This window comes from Mobula hypostoma, chromosome 9, assembly GCF_963921235.1.
Source record: "Mobula hypostoma chromosome 9, sMobHyp1.1, whole genome shotgun sequence".
Taxonomy (NCBI): domain Eukaryota; kingdom Metazoa; phylum Chordata; class Chondrichthyes; order Myliobatiformes; family Myliobatidae; genus Mobula; species Mobula hypostoma.
This window is the reverse complement of record NC_086105.1, coordinates 26,086,269-26,112,629: the sequence shown is the minus strand read 5'-3', so window position 1 is coordinate 26,112,629 and position 26,361 is coordinate 26,086,269. Positions and strand designations below refer to the sequence as shown.

Genomic DNA, 26,361 nt, shown 5'->3' with positions numbered 1-26,361 from the left:
AGAGATCACTATCTTTATTCATAATCAAAAGAATTTTATCCGTGCTTTGCAAATTTGTGTAGTTAAAAAGACAACATCAAAATTAGGTACAAAATAAATTGCTGCCCACAAAAGGATGCCAAGACAAAGGATATTTCTCACATCATAATATTTTGAAGGTACTCACAAACTGGAAAAGTGCTCAGTAGCAAAGATTTTTTAAGTGCATTGAGGCTTGCCAGTATGTGTCCATTTTGGTTTTCATTTGAATGGTTTTATTATTGTAATCCCTTTGAATTAGAATAACAATTCCAATGGTTTAAGAAATCTTTTGGGAGATTAAACATTTATGAAGTCTAATGTTGTTGATTTAATTCATGTAAAACAGAGAGTTGTGATCCTGCAATACAATTCATAAACTGTTACACAACTTGCAAGAAGAAACTTTGGTCTTTTCAAGGTAAAGGACTCATTCCTGATGATTGTAAACTGAAAGTCATCCCAAGAAAGTCCAAGTGGCAGGTTTTATTACTACTAAAACCAAGAACCCTCAGATTTACCACTGCACCACTAACCAACTCAGGACAATGTTTAAAACTGTGACATGTTATTTGTGTGCTGAAATAAGATGAGAAATAAAAGCAACTTACAGCTTTAGGCTTGTAAGCTCCAATCTTGAAACGGCAACAGATGACATCAACTAAAAAACCCACGAATCCATGCAGCATGCCTAAGGAGAAAATAGATTAAGCATGTAAACAACTCACTGTACTAATACAATAAAATTTCACTAGTCCATTGACAGTAACTCTGTAAAGTACTTTCCTGAACCTCAGGATCAATACATAAAATACAATGGCACAAAAAGCTACAAGTTGAATTTTAAATTAAATAGGTTGTTCCCATGATACAGCTATTTTCATGAATTAGTCATGAGAAACAAACAGAACTCCATTGGGTGTTTTTGCTGCTTTTCAGAAGGAAATGTTGCCAGAAGAATCCAATTAAGTTTAGGACTAAACAACATTTAACAGTAGTTTTATGAAACCACAATCCATTTCAGCTAAATTATGGTAACGAAATTCTGCAGAAAGCACTCAATATTATAGTGTAAACACAAATCTATTGGGATGTTACTAAATATAAGTTCAGTATTTTAACCAAACTATTAACACGGAGGGTAGCCAAATTATGTGAGATCAGCAATAATGGTTGCTACACAGGCCTAAAACTGGTGGCTATATTTGTTTTAGAAAACAGAAATTATGTTTTTTCTTAATTAGATTTCATCAAACGTGATGAGGGGGTGAAGAGAGGAAGATGGAGCAGACAGGAAGGGCATCAGATGAATAGTCATTTTTTGACAGCTAGCATCATCAACAAGCAATACTGGGCCAAGCTCAATCAGTATAAAGCTTCTGATCCATGTCAAAAATCTGCCTTCATCGTATAGATTTCTCATCTTTAAAAAACATCATATACCTTTCCTTACCATTCATTCAAGTATTTCAACAAACAGTTGGAAATTTGCTTGGATTTTGAACATGCTGTGACCACATATCCAATAAAAAAAAGCTGCAAAAGATCTGTTAAATCCTTCTATTTAAAATGATTTCATTTGAACTAGATAATAATTTAGTTTCTTTCAATACCTTGAACTCTGCAGAACACTGATATGTATAGAACTCCTGGCCCTCCTGTCTAAATATTCAATAAGGACATCCACCTACGTTGTGTGTTGTCAGCAATCTGGTACGAATACCTGACCTCCAAGGGTACTTCAACAACAAAGACTTCCCCATAGCTCAGAGGGTGCCTGCTCTGTTGGGTGGAGTAGTGCAGTCACTAAGCATTGAGAGTGGGGCTCACTGCTATCTTCTGGTTGCCTGGCGTTTCTCATCATCTCTTATTGGATGCTTTGGAAACTACAGACTCCCCTCTCCATTCAGTTGCACATCTCTCCCCATCCTAGATATTTTTCTAAAATCAACAAGTGGAGCAGATGCTGCCAATCCCAGCAAAGGCTTGCATGCACCATGATCATCCAGGCTGACCATTACCTGTCCTCAAAGGCAGCCACTGAAAACTGCACCACGGGAAATTCATTGCTGTGAGAGCAGGGCCTAATACCAGTTCCTACTACTGTCAGCAACATGTCTCTGTATGTGATACCATGGCCTCCTTTAGACTCATTTCCACTCATGCTGATTCCTGGGAAGGTGTTCTGGCTACAAAGTAAGGTACCAATTTTAGCTTTTAGAATGAGCTAGATTTTTTTCTAGTTCCATAGCTGTACTTTTATTTTCAGTGGCCAATGTTTATTCTGTTTACTTCTTTCTGAGAATAACTAGATAATGACAACCTATTTCTTAAAGGTGACAGATCTTTAGCTCTTTCAGATGAATTGGATTTTAAAAACTAAAGCAAAGGTTAGATGTTGAAACAGCAGCTGAAGAGGAACTAAAAAGTTTGATTTAATTATATTGCATCATGTGAATCTTACTGCCACTTAACAGTCCATTCCTCTAATTGAATTACTGCCTGCTTGATGATGGTGCGCCCACAAAGTCATTAAGCATGGCACTAAAATGACTCAAAACAGCAGCAGCAAAGGAATAGTTAGAATACTCAAGTCAGTTCAGTTTGCCGTTTGGAAGAGAACAAGGAGGCTGTGATGTCCCTTGCCACTTTTGCATTACTAGATGGGGGAGATTATACAATTGGTAAGTGTTAAAAAAGTTGCTTCAAAATCATTACAAGCAAAATGTGGTCCAATGACTGAGGGAATCAATTAAACAAACTATTTGACCTGGCTATTGAGCTTCTTTAGGAATCCGATTGTAGTAATGTTGAACGTTACTACAATTGGATCAATCCAGGCAAAGAGAGGGTATTCCATTACACTTCAGAATTCTGCATTGCAGATGTTAGACAGCTTTGGGGGAAACCAGACAGGAGACAACCACCTCAAAATATCCAGCCTCTCTGGTCTGTTCAGTCAGTCACTGCAGAAACTATTTAGTTTTTGGGCAATGTTGCCCAAATTGGTAGTTCCTTTCAAACGAAAGCATAGGTGGTAAAACTCGTATTTGTTAAAGCTGGTCAATGATAGACAGTAGAGGGTCACAACCACAGTCTAACAATTGTCTGTGCAGGACTTGCTGTATGCCAGCACAGGCTGCCTTCAAACAAACCATGCATAAGGTAACCATCCTTCTTCTGAATTGCACTGACAAAGCAGCTAAGCAACTTCTGCAGTAACATCCTGTGATATAGATGACAGCCATCCAATGACCACGTCAGTGTTGAATTCTGCCAAGCATGAACATAACCATTTGAGAAGTTTTCTCAGATGCAATGAGACAGAGAGACATTGTTGTTAGTTGGGAGCCATTTGAAAAGTCTCGTCTGGAGTGAGTTTTATTTGAGCCAATATTAAGAAGGGAGGTGTAAGGGGAGCAGTCATTGTTGGGAGTGGCCAGCATTACAAGTGGGAGGGTTTGGCAAGAACAGGTGGTGGTTCCAAGCAAGTTCCTAGCAAGTTATTTTCATTGTCTATCAGTACATAGTTAGTGCACTGAGAATAGGTCCAGAGTTAGTGGTATGCAATTTATGTGAGATGTGGGAACTCTGGGAGACTTCAAGTCTCCCTGAAAACTACATCTGCATCAAGTGCATCGAGTTGCAGCTCCTTACAGACTGTGGTAAGGAATTGGAGCTGCGGCTCAATTACTTTTGGCTCATACAGGAGAATGAGGTGGTAGATTGGAGCTCTAGGGAGGTATTCACCCCCAAGCTGCAAAAGACAGGTACCTAGGTGACTGTCAGATGAGGAAAGGGGAATAGGCAGCTACTGCAGAGTTCCTCAGTGGCTGTTTCCCTGAATAATAACTATTTTGGATACTGCTGGAGGGGATGACCTATCAGGGGAAATCACAGTGACCAGTGTGTCTGGTTCTGTGGCTCAGAAGGGAAGGGGGGAGAAGAGGACTGCAGTAGTGATAGGGAATTCCATAGTTAGGAGTAGATAGATGATTCTGTGGACGTGAAAAAGAAACCTGGATGGTATTTTGTCTCCCAGGTGCCAGGGTCATAGAAGTCTCGGATCAGGTCCACAGCATTCTAAAGAGGGAGGGCGAGCAACTAGAAATTGTTGATACATACTGGTACCAATGACACAAGTACGAAAAGGGAGGAGGCCCTGAAGAGAGGATATAGGGAGTTAGCAGGACCACCAGGATAATATCTGGATCATTGCCTGCGCCACTTGCCAGTGAGGGCAAGAATGGGATGATCTGGCAGATGAACATGTGGCTAAGGAATTGGTACAGGGAGCAGAGTTTCAGATTTCTGGATTATTGGGGTTTCTTCTGGGAAAGCTAAGACCTGTTACATCTGAACCCAAGGGGGACCAACATCCTTGTAGGCAGATTTGTTAGAGCTGTTAGGAGGGTTTAAACTAGTACGACATGGACATAGGAACCAAATGACAGGACTGAGGATGGGCAGTTAGTATACAAGTAGATACAGTGTGTAATGTGATGGAGGAATGACAGGCAAATGATAGGGAAATGTTGCAGTCAGTAAGATGAGTTGAAATGTAACAGGGGGGTAAAAATCAAAAAGGGTGATGAATATAGGGTTGAAGGTGTTATATTTGAATACACGCAGTATATGGAATAAAGTAGATGATCTTGTCGCGCAGTTAGATTGGAAAGTATGATGTTATGGGCATCACTGAGTCAGCTGAAAGAAGATAACAACATTCAAGGATACATATTGTATCAAAAGAACAGGCAGGTAGGCAGAGGGGATGGTGTGGCCCTGTTGCTGAAAAATGGAAGTAAAATCCTTAGAAAGAGGTGACATAGGATCGGAAGATGTAAAATCCTTGTGGGTAGAGTTAAAAAAGCTACAAGGGTAAAAGGACCCTGATGGGAGTTATATACAGGCCTCTGAATAGTAACCAGGATGTGAGATACAAATTATAATGAAATGCATGTACAGAGGGCAAATATTGCGATAATGATAAGGGATTTCAATATGCAGGAAGATTGGGAAAAACGGGTTGGTGCTGGATCTCAAGAGGAAATTAGTACGATGCCTACGAGGTAGCTTTTTAGCGTAGCCTGTGGTTGAGACCACTAGAGGAATGGCAATTCTGAATTGGGTTTTGTGTAACAAATCAGATTTGATTAGGGAGCTCAAGAAAAAGGAACCCGTAGAAGGCAGTGATAACAAAATGATAGAATTCACCCTGTAATTTGAGAGGGAGAAGATGAAGTCAGATATATCAGTATTACAGTGGAGAAAAGGGAATTACAGAGGCATAAGAGAGGAGCTGACCCAAGTTGATTGGAATGGACATTAGCAAGGATGATGACAGAACAGCAATAGCTGGAGTTTCTGGGGTCAACTTGGAAGGTGCAGGATAGATACATCCCAAAGATGAAAAAAGTATTCTAAAGGGAGGATGAGGCAACCATGGCTGACAAGGGAAGTTAAAGACAGCAGAAAAGGAAAAGAAAGAGCATATAATAGCAAAAAATGAGAAGTTAGAGGATTGGGAAACTTTTAAAAACCAACAGAAGGCAACTAAAAAAGTCATAAGGAGACAGGAGATTAAGTATGAAGGTAAACTAGCCAATAACATAAAAAGTGGATACAAAAAGTTTTTTTCAGATATACAAATAGTATACGGGAGGTGAGAGTGGCTATCAGATCTCTAGAAAATGAAGCTAGAGGTAGTAATGGGGACAAGAAATTGGCAGTTGAACTTAATAAATATTCTGTGACAGTCTTCAATTTGAAAGACGTGAGCAGTGTGCCAGAAAATTGAGAGCTGGGGCAGAAGTGAGTGTAGTTGCTATTACTAAAGGACAAAGTGCTTGGAAAGCTGGAAGGTCTGAAGATAGACAAGGCACCTGGACTAGATGGATTCTGAAGCGTTCTGAAAGGTAGCTAAAGAAATTTGTTCAGGCATTAGTAATGGTCTTTCAAGAATCACAGGATTCTGGAATGGTTCTGGAGGACTAGACAACTGCAAATGTCACACCACCTTTTAAGAAGGGAGGGAGGCAGAAGAAAGGATTTAAAGGCCAATTACCCTGACTTCTGTGCTCATTCAATTATTAAGAATGAGCTTTCGGGGTACTTGGGGGCACATGATAGGAATTCTTTGAGGAAATAACAGGCAGGATAGACAAAGGAGAATCTGTTTATATTGTTTACTCAGATTTTCAGAAGGCCTTTGACAAGGTGCTACCCATGATATTACCAGAAAGACACTAGCATGGATAGAAGATTGCCTGACTGGCAGGAGGCAGTGAGTGGGAATAAAAGGGACCTTTTCTGGTTGGCTGCCAGTGGCTAGTGGTGTTTTGCAGGGATCGGTATTGAGACCACTTCTCTTTACGTTATATGAGAGTGATTTGGATAATGGAATTGATGGCTTTGTAGCTAAGTTTGTAGGTGGAGGGACAGGTATAACATTCAAGGAGCAGGGAGTCCGCAGAAGGACTTAGATTGAGAGAATGGGCAAAGACGTGGCAGATGCAATACAGTATAGGGAAATGTATGATTATGCACTTGGTAGAAGAAATGAAGGGGTAGTCTTTTTTTTAAAATGGGAGAAAACTCAAAATTCACAGATGCAAAGGGACTTTCAGGCAGGATTCCCTAAAGGTTAACTTGTGGATTTTGTCGGTGGTTTAAAAAAAAAAGGCAAATGCAATGTTATTAATGTTAACAAGAATATAAGAGCAAGGATGTATTACTGACACTTTTTAAGGCATTGGTCAGGCTGCACGGAGTACTGTGAGCAGCTTTGGGCCCTCTAAGAAAAGATGTGCTGGAATTGGAGAGGGTTCAGAGAAGGCTCACTGGAATGATTCTAGGAATGAAAGGGTTAACATAGGAGCATTTGATGGCTCTGCTCTATACTCGCTGGAGATCAGAAGAATGGGGGGGCGCGGGCGGATTTCACTGAAATCTATGGAATATTGAAAAGCCTACATGGAGTGGAATGGAGAGGATGCTTCCTATAGTGAGGGAGTCTAAGACCAGAGGGCACAGCCTCAGAATAGAGGGACATCAACTTGGAATAGAGATGAGGAGGCGTTTCTTTAGCCAAATGGTAGTGAATCCGTGGAATTCATTCCCACAGACAGCTGTGGAGGCCAAGTCACTGAGTATATGGTGATGACCGCTGGGAGAGGAGAAAATCAAGAAAAATAATTCACTTGGCACAGCTAGTCAAGCTTAGCCTTGGCCATTTCACTCTGCATGGTGAATATTGGGAGAAAGTTATACATTGGCTTCTTGGTTTTATTAACTACAGAAGTTGCTATTTTAAATTTCAAATGACTATTATGCTTCGAGCTATTTTTCTGCAATGCCAGGGCATAAAGTAACTGGAATCTCAATTGCAGTCACCATTCCTGTTACTTACACAAAACAAAACTAAAGCACTTGCCTGTTGTTGAGAAGATTCCCCCTATGATTCCACACAACCTTACTAAGAACTGCCCTAAAGGCATGTGCTGCTCAGTCACAGTAACCATCAAGGAGCTAATATCATATTTTATGAAAATACCCGAAACTCCATGGCTGCCTGCCGCATGATTAATCACTCGCTCCTAGAAACAAAAACAGAACATTTAATAAAAGACATTTAGTATGTTACTCCTCTCAATGTATTTAACACATTTTCAATATTGTAAAATAATCACCAATTTAATTTGTGTTCAACAAAATCCATCATCATTTTTGTACAAAAGTCTGATTAAAATCCACGAAAGCAGCTACCCCAACTTGGCAGTCACACAGAGACAGTCCCAGATTTCAGTATCACACAAATGCTCAAGTTTCATATAGGGATTATGTTGAAGTATCGTTATCACCTTTATGCTACATTAAAAAACACGACAACTACCTATCTCAATCTAATAATCTCTGCATTGGCCCGAAGAAAAAATGCCAAAGGCTCATAGGCAATATAGATAGATAGATAGATAGATATACTTTATTAATCCCAAGAGAAATTTGGTTTCATTACAGCCGCACCAACCAAGAATAGAGCGTAAATATAGCAATACAAAAACCCCAAACAATAAAATACAAACTATGCCAGATGGAAAATAAGTCCTGGACCAGTCTATTGGCTCAGGGTGTCTGACCCTCCACGGGAGGAGCTGCACGTTCGATATGCTCACTTGAACAAAATAACAGATCACTATATAAAATTTCAGTTGAGTAACTTTTCATTCAGTTTCATGTAACATAATAGAAATCTTTTTTGAATAAAATGCAAATGGCTATTTCATGGTTGTTTTGCTTCACTCTGGAAATTTGACTGCGGTTCGACTTTGAGAACCTTACACTATTTCCACATCAATGTGCAAAGAATGAGTTTGCTGCCTTTTTTGTTTATGTAGGAAAAGATGGACCACGTGGTTCAAGTTCAAGTCCAAGTCAAATATCAACTCTCAATAATGTCCTGACCTAACTCAAGTGCCAATACCAAGTCCCCAGAACCCTACTCAAAGACAAAGGAGGGAATTTATGTTTGTAATCAGAGGATGAGAAGGATATAGAGGGTAGTGACAGCAGTATGGGACATGCTAATGTGATGGTGAATTTCGAGATCATGATGCTGGTGCTGGGTCTTTTGAAGAGTTTTCAGACAAGTTCCAGAGGCATGATGGGATATATTTTAGTTTTTTTTAAAAGGGGACTCCTGCATCATCGCTAGTAACAGGCCAACTTTGTTCTTCTGTTCTAGAAGGGAGATTTGGATAATCTAGGAAATATTTAGTGATAGTGAAGTTATTGGAGAGGATTTTTTGAGAATAGGGCTAGTATTTTTGTACACGTGGAAAGGCACGGCCTGATGAGGGACAGTCAACATGGCAGGGCAGGTCATGATTTACAGACCTGGAGAGTTTATTTTAAAAGAGGTGATGTATGTAAATTGGCACAGGGAAGTGGTAATTCTAAGCAAGAGCATATCATGAGATAAAGCAGCAGCAGTTAGAGCAAGTCTTGTCATCAGGATAGCCACGGAAATAGTCAAAGCAAGGAAAGGAATATTCTGTTAAACTGGTTTTATTTCAATGCTCAAGGTTTTAACAAGAAAAGCAGACAACCTCAGAATATGGATTGACCTCTGAGGACTGTGACATTAGACCATTAACAAAACACGGCCGAGGCAAGGACAGAGCTGGCATCTCTGAGGTCCAAATGCCATTGGCATGACACATGCAAGTAAGTGGGGACGTGCAGCTCTGCAGAGATGATTTTCTCAAGGTTTATTCAGTGAAGTAGTATGGGTAGAACTTAGGAACAATGGGAGGGTCACTATATTATAGATGCCCCCTCCAAAAATAGTCAATGGAAGCTTCAGGAGATGTGTAGAGAAATTGCCTATAGATTAGGAAATTGTGGTTAAACAGGAAAGAATGCAGAAAATATTTACAAGGTGTTGCCAGGACATGAAACCATAAGTTATAAAGAGAGGTTGACCCAGCTTTGACCAGGCCTTATTCCTTGGAACATGGGAGAAAGAGATGTGACCTTAAAGAAATGTTTATAAATTATGAAAAGCATAGGTAAGGTGAATGGTAACTGTCTGTTCCAGGAGTCCAAAACTAAGGGCCATAGATTCAGGGTGAAAGGAGAAGATTTAAAAAGGGACCTGGGGGATAACATTCATGCAAGTGGTGGGTATATGGAATGAGTTGCTAGAAGTGGTGAGGCAGGCACAATAATGTCGTTTAAGTACTTGGATAGGTAGATGGTGGAGAGAGGCTTAAAGGGATGAGGGCTGAATGCAGAAAATTCAGACTAATGGGGTGGGCATGGACTCACAGGGCCAAAGGAAATGGTAGAGAGAGTTGAGGCGAGGTCAAATCTAAGAGGAAAGTAAACAAGTCCATAGTTCCTTGAAAGTGGTCATGCAAGTGAATAGCATAGTCACGAAGATATATGGCATAATTGCCTTCGTAGGTCATAGCAACTAGTCTACGAGTCAGGAAGTCACATTACAGCTACATAAAGCTCTGCATTTGTGTGTGCATTTCTGGTTCCTCATTACAGGAAGGATGTGGAAGCTTTGGAAAAGATACAAAAGTTTACCAGGTTGCTCCTTGAATTAAAGAGCATGTAGCTACAAGAAGTTAGACAAATTTGGACTGTTTTCTCTCGAGTGTTGGAATTGGATGCTGAGGGGAAACCTGATAGAAGATTATAAAATTATGAAATGTTGATGGCATAGACATTCAGAATCTTCTCTCCCCTCCCCCATAGTAAAAATGTCAAATATTGGAGGACAGATAAGGTGAGCTGGTGGGGGGGGGGGTGGGGGAAGAGAGAACATTTTATTATTTTTTAAAAGTACGGTGGTGGGTGCCTGGAGCAGGCTTCCAGGGTCAGTAGTGGAGGCGGATACCATAGTGCCATTTAAGCAGTTTTTAGATAGATACCTGAATATGAGGGCACTGGAAGAAAGTGGAGGAGTAGAGATTTAGTTTAATTTAATAGCGTCCATCATGGCATCTACACCTGTGCTGTGCTGCTCAATGTTCAGATATTTTGAAACTACATCGAAGTACTTCCTTAGCATATGCTTCCTGTGCAACTGGTCAAGCAACTGACAAGAATATTTAAAAAAATGAATGTACACCAGAAAAGGGAATAAACAGAAGAAAGAACTGAAACAGATAAGATTGTTAACTTGCTCAACTGAGTGATGAAATAAAACCAAACTTCAGAAAATAGCTTACCCTCTCTGTGACTGAATACTGATGGGTTTCTGCTGAGAATTTGTAAGTATTCAGTTTCGTTGGCACAATTGTGATGAAGTATTGAAACATCTGATTATCTAAAATACAAAATACATGCATTTGAAATTTCAAAAAAGCAATCCAGAGCGCAGATAAGTACAGTGAATTCCGGTTAATTGGGTCAGCGGTTAATTAGGGTGGCCACTTACTTGTGACAACTCAAGGAACAAACTCTACAAGAAAATAGCCAGGATTCCCTTCATTTATTTGGGACACTATGCCACTTAATTGGGACAGGAGACTGTTGTTAAAGTTTCTAACTAGCATCAATTGTGGGAACATGTGGCCGTTAAATACTAACCGTGCTTAGACCAAACAATTTTTAAATAGTATTAGTTGCATGTGTTTGTGTTCAAAAAGCAGTTACTTTTGTCAGTGATAGTTGGCAAGAAATAAGCAGTAAGACAACTTAGAACTGTTTTGCTCACTGCAGCTTCAAGCATTCAGACTTGGAGATGCCAGAAATGGCCAGGAGTGAAAAATTAAACGATTTCACTATTTCAGATTAGGAACTACTAAGAATTTGAAGGTTTCACCAATCATCTTGAATGTTACAATGAAAATGGAGATTTGGAGGATACAATCATTGAAAGTATTGTATGAGGCAGTCCATTATCTGCACTAGGCATCTACAGTGATTTTGTTCATTTACAGTCAATCAAAAGAACACGGCAGTGTACACTGAATTAATTCCCCTGACGCTATTAAGTACTACTGTTTTATAGTACTGTAGTAGTATTGTTAGTGTTCCAGTTTGTTCTATATTTCATTTAAATATATAATTTGTTAGTTAAATGGTAATTTGTCTTTCTTTAAAATAAGTTTTAACTATTTTCATGTAACCTTGGCTAATTGGAGCAGTCACTTAATTGGGCCAAAATGTACTGGGTCCCGATGTGTTCCAATCAACTAGAATCCACTGCATTAGGATTCCCATTATCTTCTACCAATTGTGAACAGTAGGGTCTGGGATGGTGATGAGTTTCAGATTGCTCTGACCAGCTGAAACGTACAAGATGAAACTTCCATATAAAGCTGTTATCTAGCAGTCAACCCCTCTATCTGTCACTGCAGAGATGAAGTCATACCTAAATTGTTGTTTGTTATTTTGGGCAGCTACTTATCCCTCATGAATTTGACAGCTTTGTGCACTCAGTTGGTATAGTTGTCACAAATTTCAGCTACAAAGCTTGTTATTTCATGAGAAACTGCAGCCTTTACTTCAGTAACTGTTTTAAAGTAAAGAACTTCTTGATAAGGTTTTCACGAATATGCAAGTCCTGAGCTTGGGCATGACTGTATCTGCTGGCATCTCAACTACTTTCTGTTTTGAGACCATTGTGGAATACATATTTCTGCACTTCCTCAGTGATGTCAGGAAATCATCTTGCTGCAACTAAACCACAGTGGAATGAATTTGTAAATTAACCATGAATACTATTGTTTACATCTCTATAGTTACAGGTTCAGGCTCCAGCACATTCAACTGTGCCACAAAAGACAAAAAAAAGCTTAAAAATCATATAGAAGATGAATTGCCCTGTAAATACGTTAGTCAAGTGTAGTGTATTGACATCACTTCAGCTACATACATAATGTGGCAGTTTAGTAATGCAATTTACTGTAATTGTTATACTCATGTATTTCTCCCCTCATTTGCCTCCATGCATACATACAGTCCTCAAATTCTGGAATATTTCTTCTCGACCCCACACCATTTTGTTTCGTTTTTACTATCTTCAACACTCACCTCTTTCACCAAGCTTTTATTCAACCCTCTTACATCTCCTCATAACTGGATTCTTTTTTGATTTTTGCTTCAACGCATCTTGGAAATTTACTAAAACCCAACAAAATGTACCTTGTTATACTGGATGGTTGCATCTCTCACTGTCTCTATTGAAACTGTACTTGTTTCTCCTTTTTTTGAATTTTCACCTACTTCATTAATTCTATTTCCACTCATCCGTTATTTCCTTTGGTTATTTTTCTTAAATGGTTGGGAGACAGAAAAATGTCTAGGTACTGGTTTGTGGTTCTGAGGAAGATATAGGATTAGTGTTTCTCCCTTTGGTGCTGTCCTCTTCTGTCTACTAGCTTCAATATTATTTTCTTTTTTTATTACCTTCCCTCTCAATATCACCTCCTGAAGAAATCACCTACTCACTCCCTGATATACGCCATCTCCCTCTCCATTTTTTTGTGCTACTGACACCTCTCCAGCATTCCCTCAATTACCTGCTTCTTCATTTGAGTTGTGGATAAGTTGCACTATCTCACTGTGAACAAATTGTTATCAAATCAATACAGCTCATGTCACAGAATGGAAAGATTAATAATCAACCTGTAAGATCTCAATGAAATGTCTGACTTGAAGGTATCACATAAAATCAGTGTGAAATAACAACTGCTGAGTAAGAATTCAAGAGTAATCTCCACTTATGTTCCATCTGCAAGAATACAAGAAATGCAGAGAAAAGTTTTCTTAATCATTTTACAATGGACAAAATAATAAATTAAACTCACGATCAATAGCAATTTTTTCTGTTCCATCTAGTGGATTGATAATTCCTGGAATTGGTTCTCCAAATGAATAGTGATCTATTCGATGTGAAAAATTGTACACTGAAAATAAATTTTAAAGATTATTATACAGCAGTAGTCTTCCATTTTCATGAATATATCAAACAACTCTTCAGAAACTTGTTGGTTGTGCATGTAAATTTCAATGTTTTCCTAAAATCGTCCATTTTATAGCAACAAAACAGCCAGAATTAAGCTAGTGCATTGAAATGCTAGATTTACAAGCATTTCTTATCTTTTTCCTCTCCAAATCTTCCTCAGACACAATTTATTCTTTTCAGAAATTGTGGTCAAAATTAAGCACACGAAAATTAATATTCAAATGAAGCAATCTTAAATGCAATTTTAATCCCTTGAAGACTTTGTTGTGGAGCAGACTATTTGAAGAGTGTCTCCAAGTGGTTAAAAACATTGTCTCGGTGAATTTTATCATTATATTTTACAGAAGTTACTTTAAATCTTGCGTACAGTAGAAGTAAAACAGGGCTTGGGTTAAAAAACTTTTTAGAAACCAGTTAAAAGAATGATAATGCTGTGATATATTAAAAGCAACTTTAAATCTAATTTACTTCCACTGATTGATATATATGCCACATGGTTCAGCAAAGATCAGGCCTGATTACATTTGATAACTAATATAAGTGGGTAATTGGCTGTAAGTGCTTTTTAATGGGGGGGGGGGCGGGAAGAATCAGTCAATTCCCAGACATGATAGCTATCCATTGATTACTGCTGGAATTACAGAAGTGGATCCTTGCCAACTAAACTGTGACAATCCCTGTGATGACCCGGTTCATGAACAATTCTCACTTTCGAGGCTCTTAAATGAAGTAAAGCCACTTTGGTGGGATGCCAGGGAATACCCAGCAGCTGTGAAACAAACAAGTGAAAAATCTGCAGATGCTGGAAATCCAAGCAACACATACCAAATGCTGGACGAACTCAGCAGGCCAGGCAACATCTATGGAAAAAGAGTACAGTCGACGTTTTGGGTCGAGATCCTTCATCAGGATTGGAGAAAAAAAGATGAGGAGTCAGAGTCAGAAGGTGGGGGTTGGTGGTTAGGGAGGAAGAAACATAAGGTAACAGGTGAAGCATGGGGGGGGGTGGTCGGTGAAGTAATGAGCTGGTAGGTTGATTGGCAAAAGAGATACATAGCTGGAGACGGAGGAATTTGAAAGGAGAGGACAGAAAGCCATGGAAGCAAGAAAAGGGGGAGGAGCACCAGAGGGAGATGATGGGCAGGTATTGTTTCAAAGTGGTTTGCATCCAATAAAAAATGTTTGAAGTGCATTATATTTTTGAAATGTTAGAAATGCAGTAATAATATATACACAGACAGCAAAGTCATAAAGGCCAAATAATTCGCTTTACTGATGTTGGTTGGCCTGAGCTTTCCTAATCTTTTGTGAATAGTGCAATAGGATTAAAAAAAAACCATTAAGGTACACAGAATCTTGCAGTAAAGATTTATCCAAAAAGCAGGACATCTGATGGTACAATACTCCCTCAGGATTGCACTGGAATATAAGCATAGATTGCATTTAAATCCCTGGAGCAGGACTTAAGCAACCTTCTAACTCAGAGATAAATGCCATTAACTGAGCCATAGCTGAAAAAGTACACAGAAGTGCCCTCTAGTTAGCAGTCCACATTTTATAATGATTTTAATGACTATCATGTATTTAATATAAAACACAGCATTTTTCTTTATTAATCAACCTATAATAATATTGCACGAGAATTCATCAACACTTACCATCATGACTAACAAGAGCTGCCATATGTGCATGACCTCTTGGGTGAGGGATTGCCCTAAAAATGCAGAGAATTTATCCATTGGAAATTAATATGAAAGAATTTTTGTCAACTGGATACAGTCCCAAAGAATCCAGTAATCCAGTATTTTTAATAGTGAACTGTTGAAAAAGTCACAACGTATTAATAGTTATCAATAAAGCCATCATTCAATATAATCTGCTGCTTATTTCCCCATGCAGACCATAAACTTCAGCTTAGTGAGAAGAGGTAAGACTTCAATTAAAAAATGAGTGCAGGGTAGCAAAGAAGAGGCCAGCTTGTGAGTGGTGGCAGGTCAACGAGAGAATTTGGTTAACAATATAAAATTACTGTTAATTTCCCTAGTCCTACTCCAAGTAAAGACAGCATCTTGAACACTTTGTTGAAAATACTAGGACAGGTCCGGAAAACAAAATCATAAAGGATAAAGAGAAATGCATTTCCATGGTCTTGTAAGAGCCATGATGTTGGTAAAGAAAGGTCCAAAGTTCTGCAAAATGAATTTAAGTCTGGGAAACAGGCTTTAGATCCGATTTTTACAGAGGTATTCTCCAGCACAGAAAATGGTAAAATGAAAAAAGAAAAATGTATTGGTAAGAATGTGATATCTGAAAAGGATTTTTGGATGTGGTCATTCGTTTTAGCATAGATAATAAGAACTATTCCGCAAAAGACACAGACCATTCAAAATAGAACTGACAAATATGAAATGAACATCAATTGATCTTTCAAGGATTCTGGCATGGTTCCAAAAGATTGGAAAATTGCAAATGTCACTTCACTCTTAAAGAAGGGAGAGAAGCAGAAGGAAGAGATTTATAGGCCAGATAGTCTGAACTCAATGGTTGGGAAGATGTTGGGAGTCAATTGTTAAAGATGTGGTTTTGGGGTACTTGGAGGCACATGATAAAACAGGCCAAAGTCAGCATGGTTTCCTTGTGGAAAAATCTTGCCTGTAGAATTCTCTGAAGAAATAACAAGCAGGATAGATAAAGGGGAATCGATGGATGTTATGTACTTAGATTTTCATAAGGCCACTGACAATTTGCTGCACATGAGGCTGCTTAACTAAAAGCCCCATAAAAAAAATACTGCATGCATAAAGCATTGGCTGATTGGCAGGAGGTACAGGGAGACTTTTCTAGTTGGATGCCAGTGACCAGTGGTGTTTCAAAGTGTTGGAACTGCTTTTTACATTCTACGACAATGATTTGGATGAAGGAATGATGGCTTTGTGGCCAACTTTGCGGACCATACAAAGATAGGTGGATGGGCAGGTAGTGTTGAGAAAATAGAAAGGCTGTAGAAGGACTTAAACAGATAAAGGTGAATGGGCAAAGAGGCAGATGGAACACAATGTTGGGATGTGTACAGTCATGCACATGAGCAGAAGAAATAAAAGCATAACTATTTTCTAAATGGAAAGAAAATTCAAAAATCTGAGGTGCAAAGAGACTTGGGAGCCCTCATGCAGGATTCCATAAGGGTTAATTTGCAGGTTGAGTCAGCGGTGAGGAAGGCAAATACAATGTTAGCATTCATTTTGAGAGGTTTAGAATATAAAAGCAAGGAGGTAATGCTAACACTTTATAAGGTTCTGGTGAGGACTCATTTGGAATATTGTGAGCAGTTTTGAGCCCCTTTCTAAGAAAGGATGTGCTGACATTGGAGAGAATTTAAAGGAGGTTCATGAAAATGATTCCAGGATTGAAAGGAGAAGAGTTCGATTGCTCTGGACCTGTACTCAATGGAATTCAAAAGAATGGGGTGGGGGAAAGAAAACAAAATCACTTTGAAACCTATCAAATGTTGAATGGCCTTGATACAGTAGAATTGGAGAGGTTGTTTCCTACAGTGGGGGAGTCTAAGGCCAGAGGACACAGTTTCAAAATGGAGGGATATCCATTTAGAACAGATGAGGAGGAATTTCTTTTGCCAGAGAATGGAGAATCTGTGGAATTTGTTGCTATAGCCGGCTGTAGGGGCCAAATCTTTGAGTATATTTAAGGCAGAAGTTGATAGATTCTTGATTACTCAGGGCATGAAGGAATCCGGGGAGAAGGCAGGAGTCTGGGGCTGAGAGGGAAATGGATCAGCTATGATGTAATGGTGGAGCAGGCTCGATGGGCCAAATGGCCTAATTCTGCTCCAATATTTTATATCTTATGGAATCAACTAATAGAGAAAAAAAAACCTTGGCATAACATTGATGTAGCAAGTCAATAAGTTAGGAGATTAAGGAAAAATGAATTAATATCAAACTAAGTTACTAAAACGCAATAAACTGAAGAATGTGTATAATAGATTAAATGAACAAGGGATCATCTTAATGTAGAAAGCAATAATTATATTGCTAATGAGGAGAATATTAGAGAGAACCAAATCTTAGCTACCTAAGAGTAGGTTCATGATGCAGAGAAGAAATTTTCCTTTTCGTTGTTAGTTAAAAGAAAACCAAACATCAGTATCTGATGGGATATATCCCAAGATCATGAGAGAGAAATGGTCAGAAATTATCTGAGTACTATAAATTAATGTGCATGATTCCACACACTGCTCCTCCTCACCATCACCTCTTTAAATGCTTCTGTCACATTCAAACAGCTAAATATTTATTTTACATTGAATACTGGATAAGCAGAAATTGCTTACAACCAAATAACAGGAATAAATTGGCTGTAGCAATTGCCTTCAATCCTGGTGTCAATAATTTTTTGTGATACCTTATCATATACCTTCTGCAAGTCCTTAAAACACCAAGCCTACTGGTTCCTCTTTGTTCATTATGTTTTATCACTTGGGATAGGTGAACTTTTAAGTATTTATTTTAAATAATTATTTTAATTATTAAAATTTAATGGTTATGTCATTTTATTTTAATGGGATTTTGAATGCTTCTGAAAAACATTGGCAGGTTTGGCAATGAGTAAAAGTTTGTAATACTTTTGTCAAACTTTCTGAGCAGCTTCGTAGGTATGGTGAATGCTGGACCTAGTGAGATTTAAGGCCACAATCTGCTCCAATAAATTTCAAAAGCATATTTTTTCTATATGCCTACAGTAAATGGATGGTGGTGGCATGTGAATGGTGACCCCCCCCCCCACCCCGACCCCACCAGGAACCTCTGAATCAATTTATGTGGAAAAGTCTCCTAGTGCCTTATTGATAATTCATTGAGCATAAAAATGGAGAAAGTTGACTTTCACTTTGGTTAAAATTCCCCACAGAAGTACGCAGTGTAAAGGTATAGGCTATTTAATCCTTTTAAGTTATTTGACTAATCAATGAGATCATGGCTGATCTTTATATGCCCTTTATTACCTTTGCTTTAAAGAAACACAAGCTAGAATGCCACTTGCAGATGTAATACCAAAATCCTACCACACCAGAATTATACTCCCAAAAATTCTAACCCTGATTTTTCATGTCATATACCCTTAAGCTATACTTCCCAAAACTTTCCATCCTTGACCTCCCTCACAATTTCAACAAAGCTCATCATAAACTTGAAAAGTCTTTCAAGAGCTCTTCAGCACAAATAATTATTTTCCTATCTCTACTAATATCACTTCTGAACTTATCCTGTGTTTATTACCATTCTATTTTGCCTTACAGTATAGTCATCATTTCATCTTTCCTGCATTCTGCTGCATGTTTGTTCCTTAATAATTGTTCTTTTTTCCCTTATCCCATACAATGCATCTGAAAAACTGTTTAACTTATTTTTAGTTCCAATGACAGATCATTGACCTGAAACATTCTGTCTTCCTTGCCAAAGAAGTGGCTAATCCTGTTTAATCTTTCGAGTGGCCTGTGCTTTTAGATATGTTAATACATCATTCCTAAGTGCTGGATTTCTTTTTAATTAATTCAAACATAAAAAAAAATTATTGGGATTTCAGGCATGCCCAGTTTAATGTGAATTGTCTTAGCAACTGCTTGAAGTTAATCAAATACGATAATGATTTAAAAACAAATGAATAATAAATGGAAGCAATCTAAAATCACCTGCCTTCATGTTTGAGTACAGTCAGTCATAGCACAGAAACAGACCCTTCAGTCCATCTAGCCCATGCTGAACTATTAATCTGCCTGGTCCCACCGACCTGAATCCAGATCATAGCTCTCCATACCCCTCTTATACATATACCGATCCAAGTTTTTCTTAGAAGTTGAAATCGAACCTGCATCCATCGCTTCCACTGGTAGCTCATTTAACACTCTCACCAGACTTGAGTGAATAAGTTACCCCTTAAACATCTCAATTTTCACCCTTAAAACCATGACATCTAGTTCTAGTCCCACCCAATCCCAGTGAAAAAAGCCTGCTTATATTTACTTTATCCATATCCCTCATAATTGTGTATACCACTACCAAATCTTCCCTCTTTCTCCTACATTCTAGGGAATGAGTCCTAACCTATTCAACCTCTCCCTGCATCTCAGGTCCTCAAGTCTTGGCAACGACTTTGTAAATTTTCTCTGCACTCTTTCAATCTTATTGACATCTTTCTTGTAGGTAGGTAACCTTAGCTGCACACAATATTCCAAATTAGGCCTCAGCAGCATCTTATACAACTTCAACATAACATCTCATCAGGAAACACTGTCTGACCCTGGGGATTTGTCCACCCTAATTTGCCTCAAGACAGCAAACACCTCCTCCTCAGTAATCTGTACATGGTCACCGCTATTTTCCTCACTTCTGTAGACTCTGTCTCCCAAGTAAATACAGATGCACAAAGCCCACTTAAGATATCCCCCATCTCTTTCAGCTCCATGCAGAGATGATTTTCAAGACTAATTTTGTCTCTTGCTATCCTTTGCTCTCAACATATCTGTAAAAGCCCCTGGAATTCTCCTTCACCTTATCTGCTAGAGCAACCTCATGTCTTCTTTAACCCTCCTGACTTCCTTGCGTTCTCCTGCACTTCATCAAGTACCTCATTTGTTCCATCCTGCCTATACCTGCTATGAAGCTCCTTCTTTCTTAACCAAGACCTCAATATCTCTTAAAAACCAAGGGTGCCTAAACCTGCTATCCTTGCCTTTTATTCTGACAGGAATATACAAACTCTATACTCTCAAAATGTCACCTTTGAAGGCCTCCCACTTACAAAGCATGTGAACATCAACCCGAGGACCAGACCTATCCTTCTCCATAATTACCTTGAAACTAATGGCATTATGATCACTAAATGCAAAGTGTTCCCCTACACAAACGTCTGTCACCTGCCCTGTCTCATTCCCTAATAGTGCAACACAAGACCTCCTGTCTCTACTTGGGACCTCTCCATCTATTGATTAAGAAAATTTTCCTAAACACATCTAACAAACTCAATGCCATCTCACCTTTTTACAGTATGGCAGTCCCAGTCAGTATGTGTAAAGTTAAAATCACCTATCACAACCTTTTGTTTTTTGCAACAGCCTGCAATCTCTCTACAAATCTCCCCTATAAATCCTGCAGACTGTTGCGTGATTTATTATAAATTCCTATTAACATAGTCATCCTTTTCTTGTTCTACAGTTTCACCCATATAGCCTCTGACTGAACAATGCTGTGACATTTTCCCTAACTCGTAATGCCCCTTTATTCCCTCCTGCTCTACCAAGTTTAAAACAACAGAACCGTGAAAATTTGAGCTCCCAATTCTGCCCCTCCTGCAACCAAGTCTCACTAATGGTCATAATTGCACATGCTGATCCATGCCCTAAGATCATCTGCCTTCTCTACAATATTCCCTACATTGAAGTACACAACTCAGAACGTTAATCCTAACATGCTCAATTTTCAACTTCTGACTTTGAATGCAGATTAACATTTTTTTGCTGAAAAAATATCCTAAACACACTCAAGAAATTTGCTATTTTTAGATCTGAACAAATCTTACTCTAATCTACCTTGGTTAAAAATCCATAATAAAAGCACTTATACAAGTGTCTATACCTTGCAATAATTACACCACTTTACAGATCCTGCTTCTTAGCTATATGCTCAGGATCGAGAATCACCACCATTGCAGTCAATTTGCACAAAGCAATTATCCATGCTATAAAAAGGTAATTAACAGATCAACTACTTTATTCCTTTATCGAAGTATTTTCTTTAAGAAAAATATTACCTAAACTTCTTCATATGAAAATCTGTTCTCAGGAAGAGTCTCAGACCTGAAACTTAATTTCTTTACATAGATGGTATTTGACAAGCTGAGCTTTTCTAACATTTTCTGTTTTTATTTTTTTCAATCTTCTTTTTAATCCATTTAGTAGCTCCTGCATAGTTGTTATGCAATCTATACACTAACTCTGTGCATTTGAAAATGTTTTAGTTGAATGATCCATGTAAATCTCTAGTAAACTTTAATTACCAAATATTGGATGGACCTTTCTTTCCCAGCTTTGCCATACCAACAAGATATTAAAGCAACAATCAAATTTACCAGTAAGTTGTTTACAATCTTGCCTCTTGAAACTCAAAGTATTAGTACTTTTAAGTATCTATAGCCAAGTTGGACACTTGATCACAGATTGAAGTGAATAGGGAGAGAAGTAAGTATGTATGTCTTCTGAACAGTCTCTTTGAACTAGTCCTACCAATGTTTGCATACCACACACAGCACAAGAATGATGGCAGAAATAACCTCACACTATAATGTTCATAAAAATTTCTAAATTTAAATACCAGTGGAAACCAATTAGTTATTTGCTTCAGAAAGTAAGAGTTAATGGTATATTAAAAATGCACATACTTGCCCACAGTTATGTGGAAATTTCCTGCTACTTTGTTGACATACAAATGTCCATGTATTCTACAGGCATCATGTGGATAAGATAATTTGTCTTCCCTGCAAATATTAAAAATAATTTTCTTTGTGGTTACTAAATTTACTGTAGTCACAACCAACCAATATTTACAAATACGAATGAACACGTAAGAGTTGAACATAATGATTTCAAAACTAATCAGTGCTCAGAAATATTAAGATTACTAATTGTGGAAAATGGAAACATTGCATTATTTTACACATAGAAGTGCAGACACCTCAGTCTGCAATCTTGTCAAGCCTAATGTTGAAACTAAAAAAGGTTAAGTTTCATTTATCTATTTATATCCCCTATCTACCAAGCATCCAAAATTATGTTGGCATATTAGATAGACATTTTATTGATCGCAAAGGAAATTAGTGTCATAGTAGCATTACAAGTGCACAGATATACAAATATTAGAAGATAAGAAAGAACAGATATCAGTTATGATAATCCATTAAACTAAAAAATTCTTTTGCCTATAAAATGCACAATTCTGATTCTGTATGTAACATTATGAACATTTTCAAGAATTACCATGAAATTCCTATGACATTTATATACATTACAAAAATAAATTGAATATTGAATTAACAAAGAAACCTTTTATTAAATTAACAAAGTAGTTTACTTTATTATATGGTGCAATTTAATACTTAATAATTCAAAGGTATTTATTTGTGATTTGTGCAATCTCACAACTTAAAAATTTGTACCATATACAACATGGAAAAAACAAAAGATCGAAACATGAATGTGGTGTAGTTAGCATCATCACCTGAACTAAATGTAGTACGAGTTACTTTGTCCTTCAGGTTGAGAATGATTGAATGTCTCAATCACTCTGCAACATTAATTCTGAAAACCGGAGATTACAAATTATTGCTCATCAGTCAGCACCGCATATCTTTTCTCATTATAAAGCAAACATATAAATATGTTTAACCAGGAAGATCCTGGAACTGCTTGCTGCCTTTATGGCCTCTTTAGGCTGATAATCCACAAATTAGACATCTCAGTGAAGTATGAACCTATGTGCAGTCAATTCATTCTATATCCAACAGCATTTGCAGATGCTTGATTTAACTTTTTTTCTCAATATAGTATAAACATAATTAAAACTAAATTAGATCACTTGAGTGCTATGTAGATAGGTATATCATTCTTTCAACAAGTGTTTAATGTCTGAACTGACTGTGACACAACAGGTTCATAATCTATACTGGGAATTCCAACACTGCATGTACAGGAATGAGTAATCCGGACATCAGTAATCAAGACTGAATTGACTATAACATTTGGGGTGAAGGTGTGAGCTATATTTTCTGGGCCATTTCCTGGTCTTACAATAATCCAAAGGAAGCATTGGAGCAACAGGAACAACACCTCATATTCCATCTAGGTAGCCTCCAACCAGATGGAATGAACATCAATTTCTCCTTCTGATACTCCCCACCCCCCACTTCCCTCTTCTTCTATTCCCCACATTTTCCCAGCCACTGAAGTTAGGCTAACTAGCGTACAATTTATTTTTTCCTGCCTCCTTACTTTCTTAGAGTGGAGTGATTTCTGCAATTTTCCAGTCGTCTGGAACCATTCCAGAATCTTGCCATCCATCACAATCTATCTGCATATTGAAATCCCCCATGACTATTGTAACATTGCCTTTTTTAACATGACTTTTTTTTATGTCCCATTGTAATTTGTATTTCAAATCCTGGCTATTATTTGGAGGCCTGTATTTAATTCTCATCACAGTCTTTTTACCTTTGCAGTGTCTTAATTCTGCCCACAAGGATTCTACATCATCTAATCCTATGTAACCTTTCTAAGGATTTGATTTGATTTTTTTTAACCAAGCACCACCACACCACTCTGCATACTTGCCTGTCCTTTTGATACAATGTGCATTCTTGGATGCTAAACTCCCAACTATGATCAGGCATGACTCAGTGATGACCACAATATCATACCTGCTGATCTCTAACTGTGCGACAAGATCATCTAACTAATTCTGTATACTACATGCATTCAAATACAATACCTACAGTCCTGTATTCATCAACCTTTTCCAATTATGCTCCCATGTTACACTTCAACTGATCGCACTGACTGCAATTTTGCCCTATCATCTGCCTGCCTCTCAGTCTCACTACGCTCTATGTCTACTTGTATACCAACTGACCCATCCTCAGCCCTATTACTCTGGTTCCCACCCCACCACTAAATTAATTTAAACCTTCCCCGACAGTACTAGCAAACTTGCCTGCAAAGGTATTGGTCCCTGTCGGGTTCAGGTGTAACCAGTCCTTTTTGTACAGGTCAATTTCCCCAGAAAAGGTCCCAATGATCCAGAAAACTGAAACCCTGCCCCCGTACCAATTCCTCATCGACACATTCATCTGCCAAGTCTTCCTATTCTTACCCTCACTGGCACCTGGCACAGAGAGCAATCCAGAAATTACTACCCTGAAGGTTCTGTTTTTCAGTTTTCTTCCTAACTCCCTATATTCTAGCTTCAGAACCTCCTGCCTTTTCCTACCCATGTCATTGGTACCAACATGTACATGACTTCTGGCTGCTCACCCTCACCCCATTAGAAGGATGTGGACCCAAACCGAGATATTTCTGAGCATGGCACCTGGGAGGCAACAAACCACCAGGGTGTCTTTCACGTCCACAAAGTCTCCTATATGCTCCTCTGATTATGGAATCCCCTATCACAATTGCACTTCTCTTCTTCCCATCCCCTCCTACTGAGCCAAGAAGTCAGACTCAGCACCAGAGACCAGACTGCTGTGGCTTTCCTCCGCTAGGTGACACCCCCCCCCCCCAGTAGTAATCAAAGCTGTATACCTGTTGTTGAGGGGAACAGGGGTACTCCGCACTGGTTACCTAATTCCTTATTTCTTCCCCCACCCCGACAGTCACCAATTACCTGGGTCCTACACCATGGGTGTAACTACCTGCTTGTATGAACTGTTGATCTCCCTTAGACTCCCGAATGATCTGGACTTCATCCAGATCCAGCTCCAATTCCTTAAGATGGTCTAAAAGAAACTGCAGCTGGATGCACTGCCTGCAAATGTGGTCGTCATGAAGGCAAGGTCACATCACGCAAGAGGAGCATCCCACTATCCTGCCTTTCATTTCCAAAGGCAGGATAGTGCCAGTGGGAATGCAATGAGCAAGAAAGAAAAATTAAACAAAAAGATCTACCTACAGCCTTTGCCTCTCCTCTCTGAAGCCTCTATGAGCAAAAGCCTGAGCTCTCCACTCAATCAGTAATTGATATAGTCTAGAACAAACTTTGTTAAGTTTCAACAATCAAATTTAGCTGGATTATTTACCTTGGTGGCAATGCAGTTGGGGAGCCTTTAAAAGCACTTTTGAATAAAAGGTCTTGAAGAGAGTGTTCTTCTTGCACTTTTTTGCGAATCTTTTGAAGTGTTCTTAAACAGGAAACATCAAATTATTTGCGCCACAACTATTTCTGTATTCTAATTAAAACATCAGCATGCTACTTATGCAATATAACCAATTCATTTTAACAGTAATAAATCTAATGAACCTGCAGATTTTCATTTTGATGACCAAATTGGAATGGCAAGTCAAAAAAAATTCTGCACGACAGACAAAAATAAACAAATTGTTTGGTTGTGATATTTCCCTACTGGTTAACTGTCAACCTGCCTTCCCTAGAATAAAATAACATGGCTATGGATGTTGCTTCCTCTTGCAAATTCTCTCAATAATTCATTCAGTTATATTCTACCACTGAAAGAATCTAAGAAGATATAGACAGATGACTTCCTCCATGATATTCACAAGTAGGCCAGAGAACATAAGGCATTGATAAACAGATCATGAACATTTTATGACCTTAAACAATCTTCCCAAAGCTTGCATTCTAATTGAAGGCACATTGTGGAAGAAATTGAAGCTTGTTAGGAGAATTATGTTTATTTTGCTGCATTCAGCAAACACACAAGAAATTCTACATCTCAGATTTTGAATTATTAAACATGAACAGTCACAGCAATATTTGTGACAAACCAGTTGGCACATACTTTATATTATTAAATGATATTTAAAAAACCATTTAAAATCTGTTTCTTACCTTTGCCACATTTTCTGACGAGAAGATAATTCAAACACAGTCTACGATATAAAAGAAATGCAAGACATTCAGAGCCCGACTTACAAATGAAAATTCTTAGTGATTACATTGTCAGGCTGCATGTCATACAACACAGTACAATCAAAAAGATGTATCACAAAGTAATTGCTGAAATATTTAGGCCCACAGAAAGTGACCTTTCCATTAATGGAATAGTCACCAATTTGC

The 26,361-nt window shown here is 38.3% G+C and overlaps 1 protein-coding gene across 2 annotated transcripts in view; it reads right to left on the bottom strand.

Annotated features, from left to right (window-relative positions):
• The window catches only part of LOC134351574 (endoplasmic reticulum-Golgi intermediate compartment protein 2-like), a 54,331-nt gene that overhangs the window by 7,151 nt on the left and 20,819 nt on the right, over nucleotides 1-26,361 (bottom strand). For both annotated transcript variants that reach the window (XM_063057910.1, XM_063057909.1), the window contains exons 6-13: nucleotides 26,134-26,174; nucleotides 25,364-25,465; nucleotides 21,956-22,051; nucleotides 15,163-15,218; nucleotides 13,347-13,445; nucleotides 10,761-10,858; nucleotides 7,454-7,616; nucleotides 630-709 (exon numbers count right to left, since the gene is read on the bottom strand). In XM_063057910.1, the coding sequence (XP_062913980.1) occupies nucleotides 630-709; nucleotides 7,454-7,616; nucleotides 10,761-10,858; nucleotides 13,347-13,445; nucleotides 15,163-15,218; nucleotides 21,956-22,051; nucleotides 25,364-25,465; nucleotides 26,134-26,174 (735 nt within the window). The remainder of the gene's footprint in view (nucleotides 1-629; nucleotides 710-7,453; nucleotides 7,617-10,760; nucleotides 10,859-13,346; nucleotides 13,446-15,162; nucleotides 15,219-21,955; nucleotides 22,052-25,363; nucleotides 25,466-26,133; nucleotides 26,175-26,361) is intronic.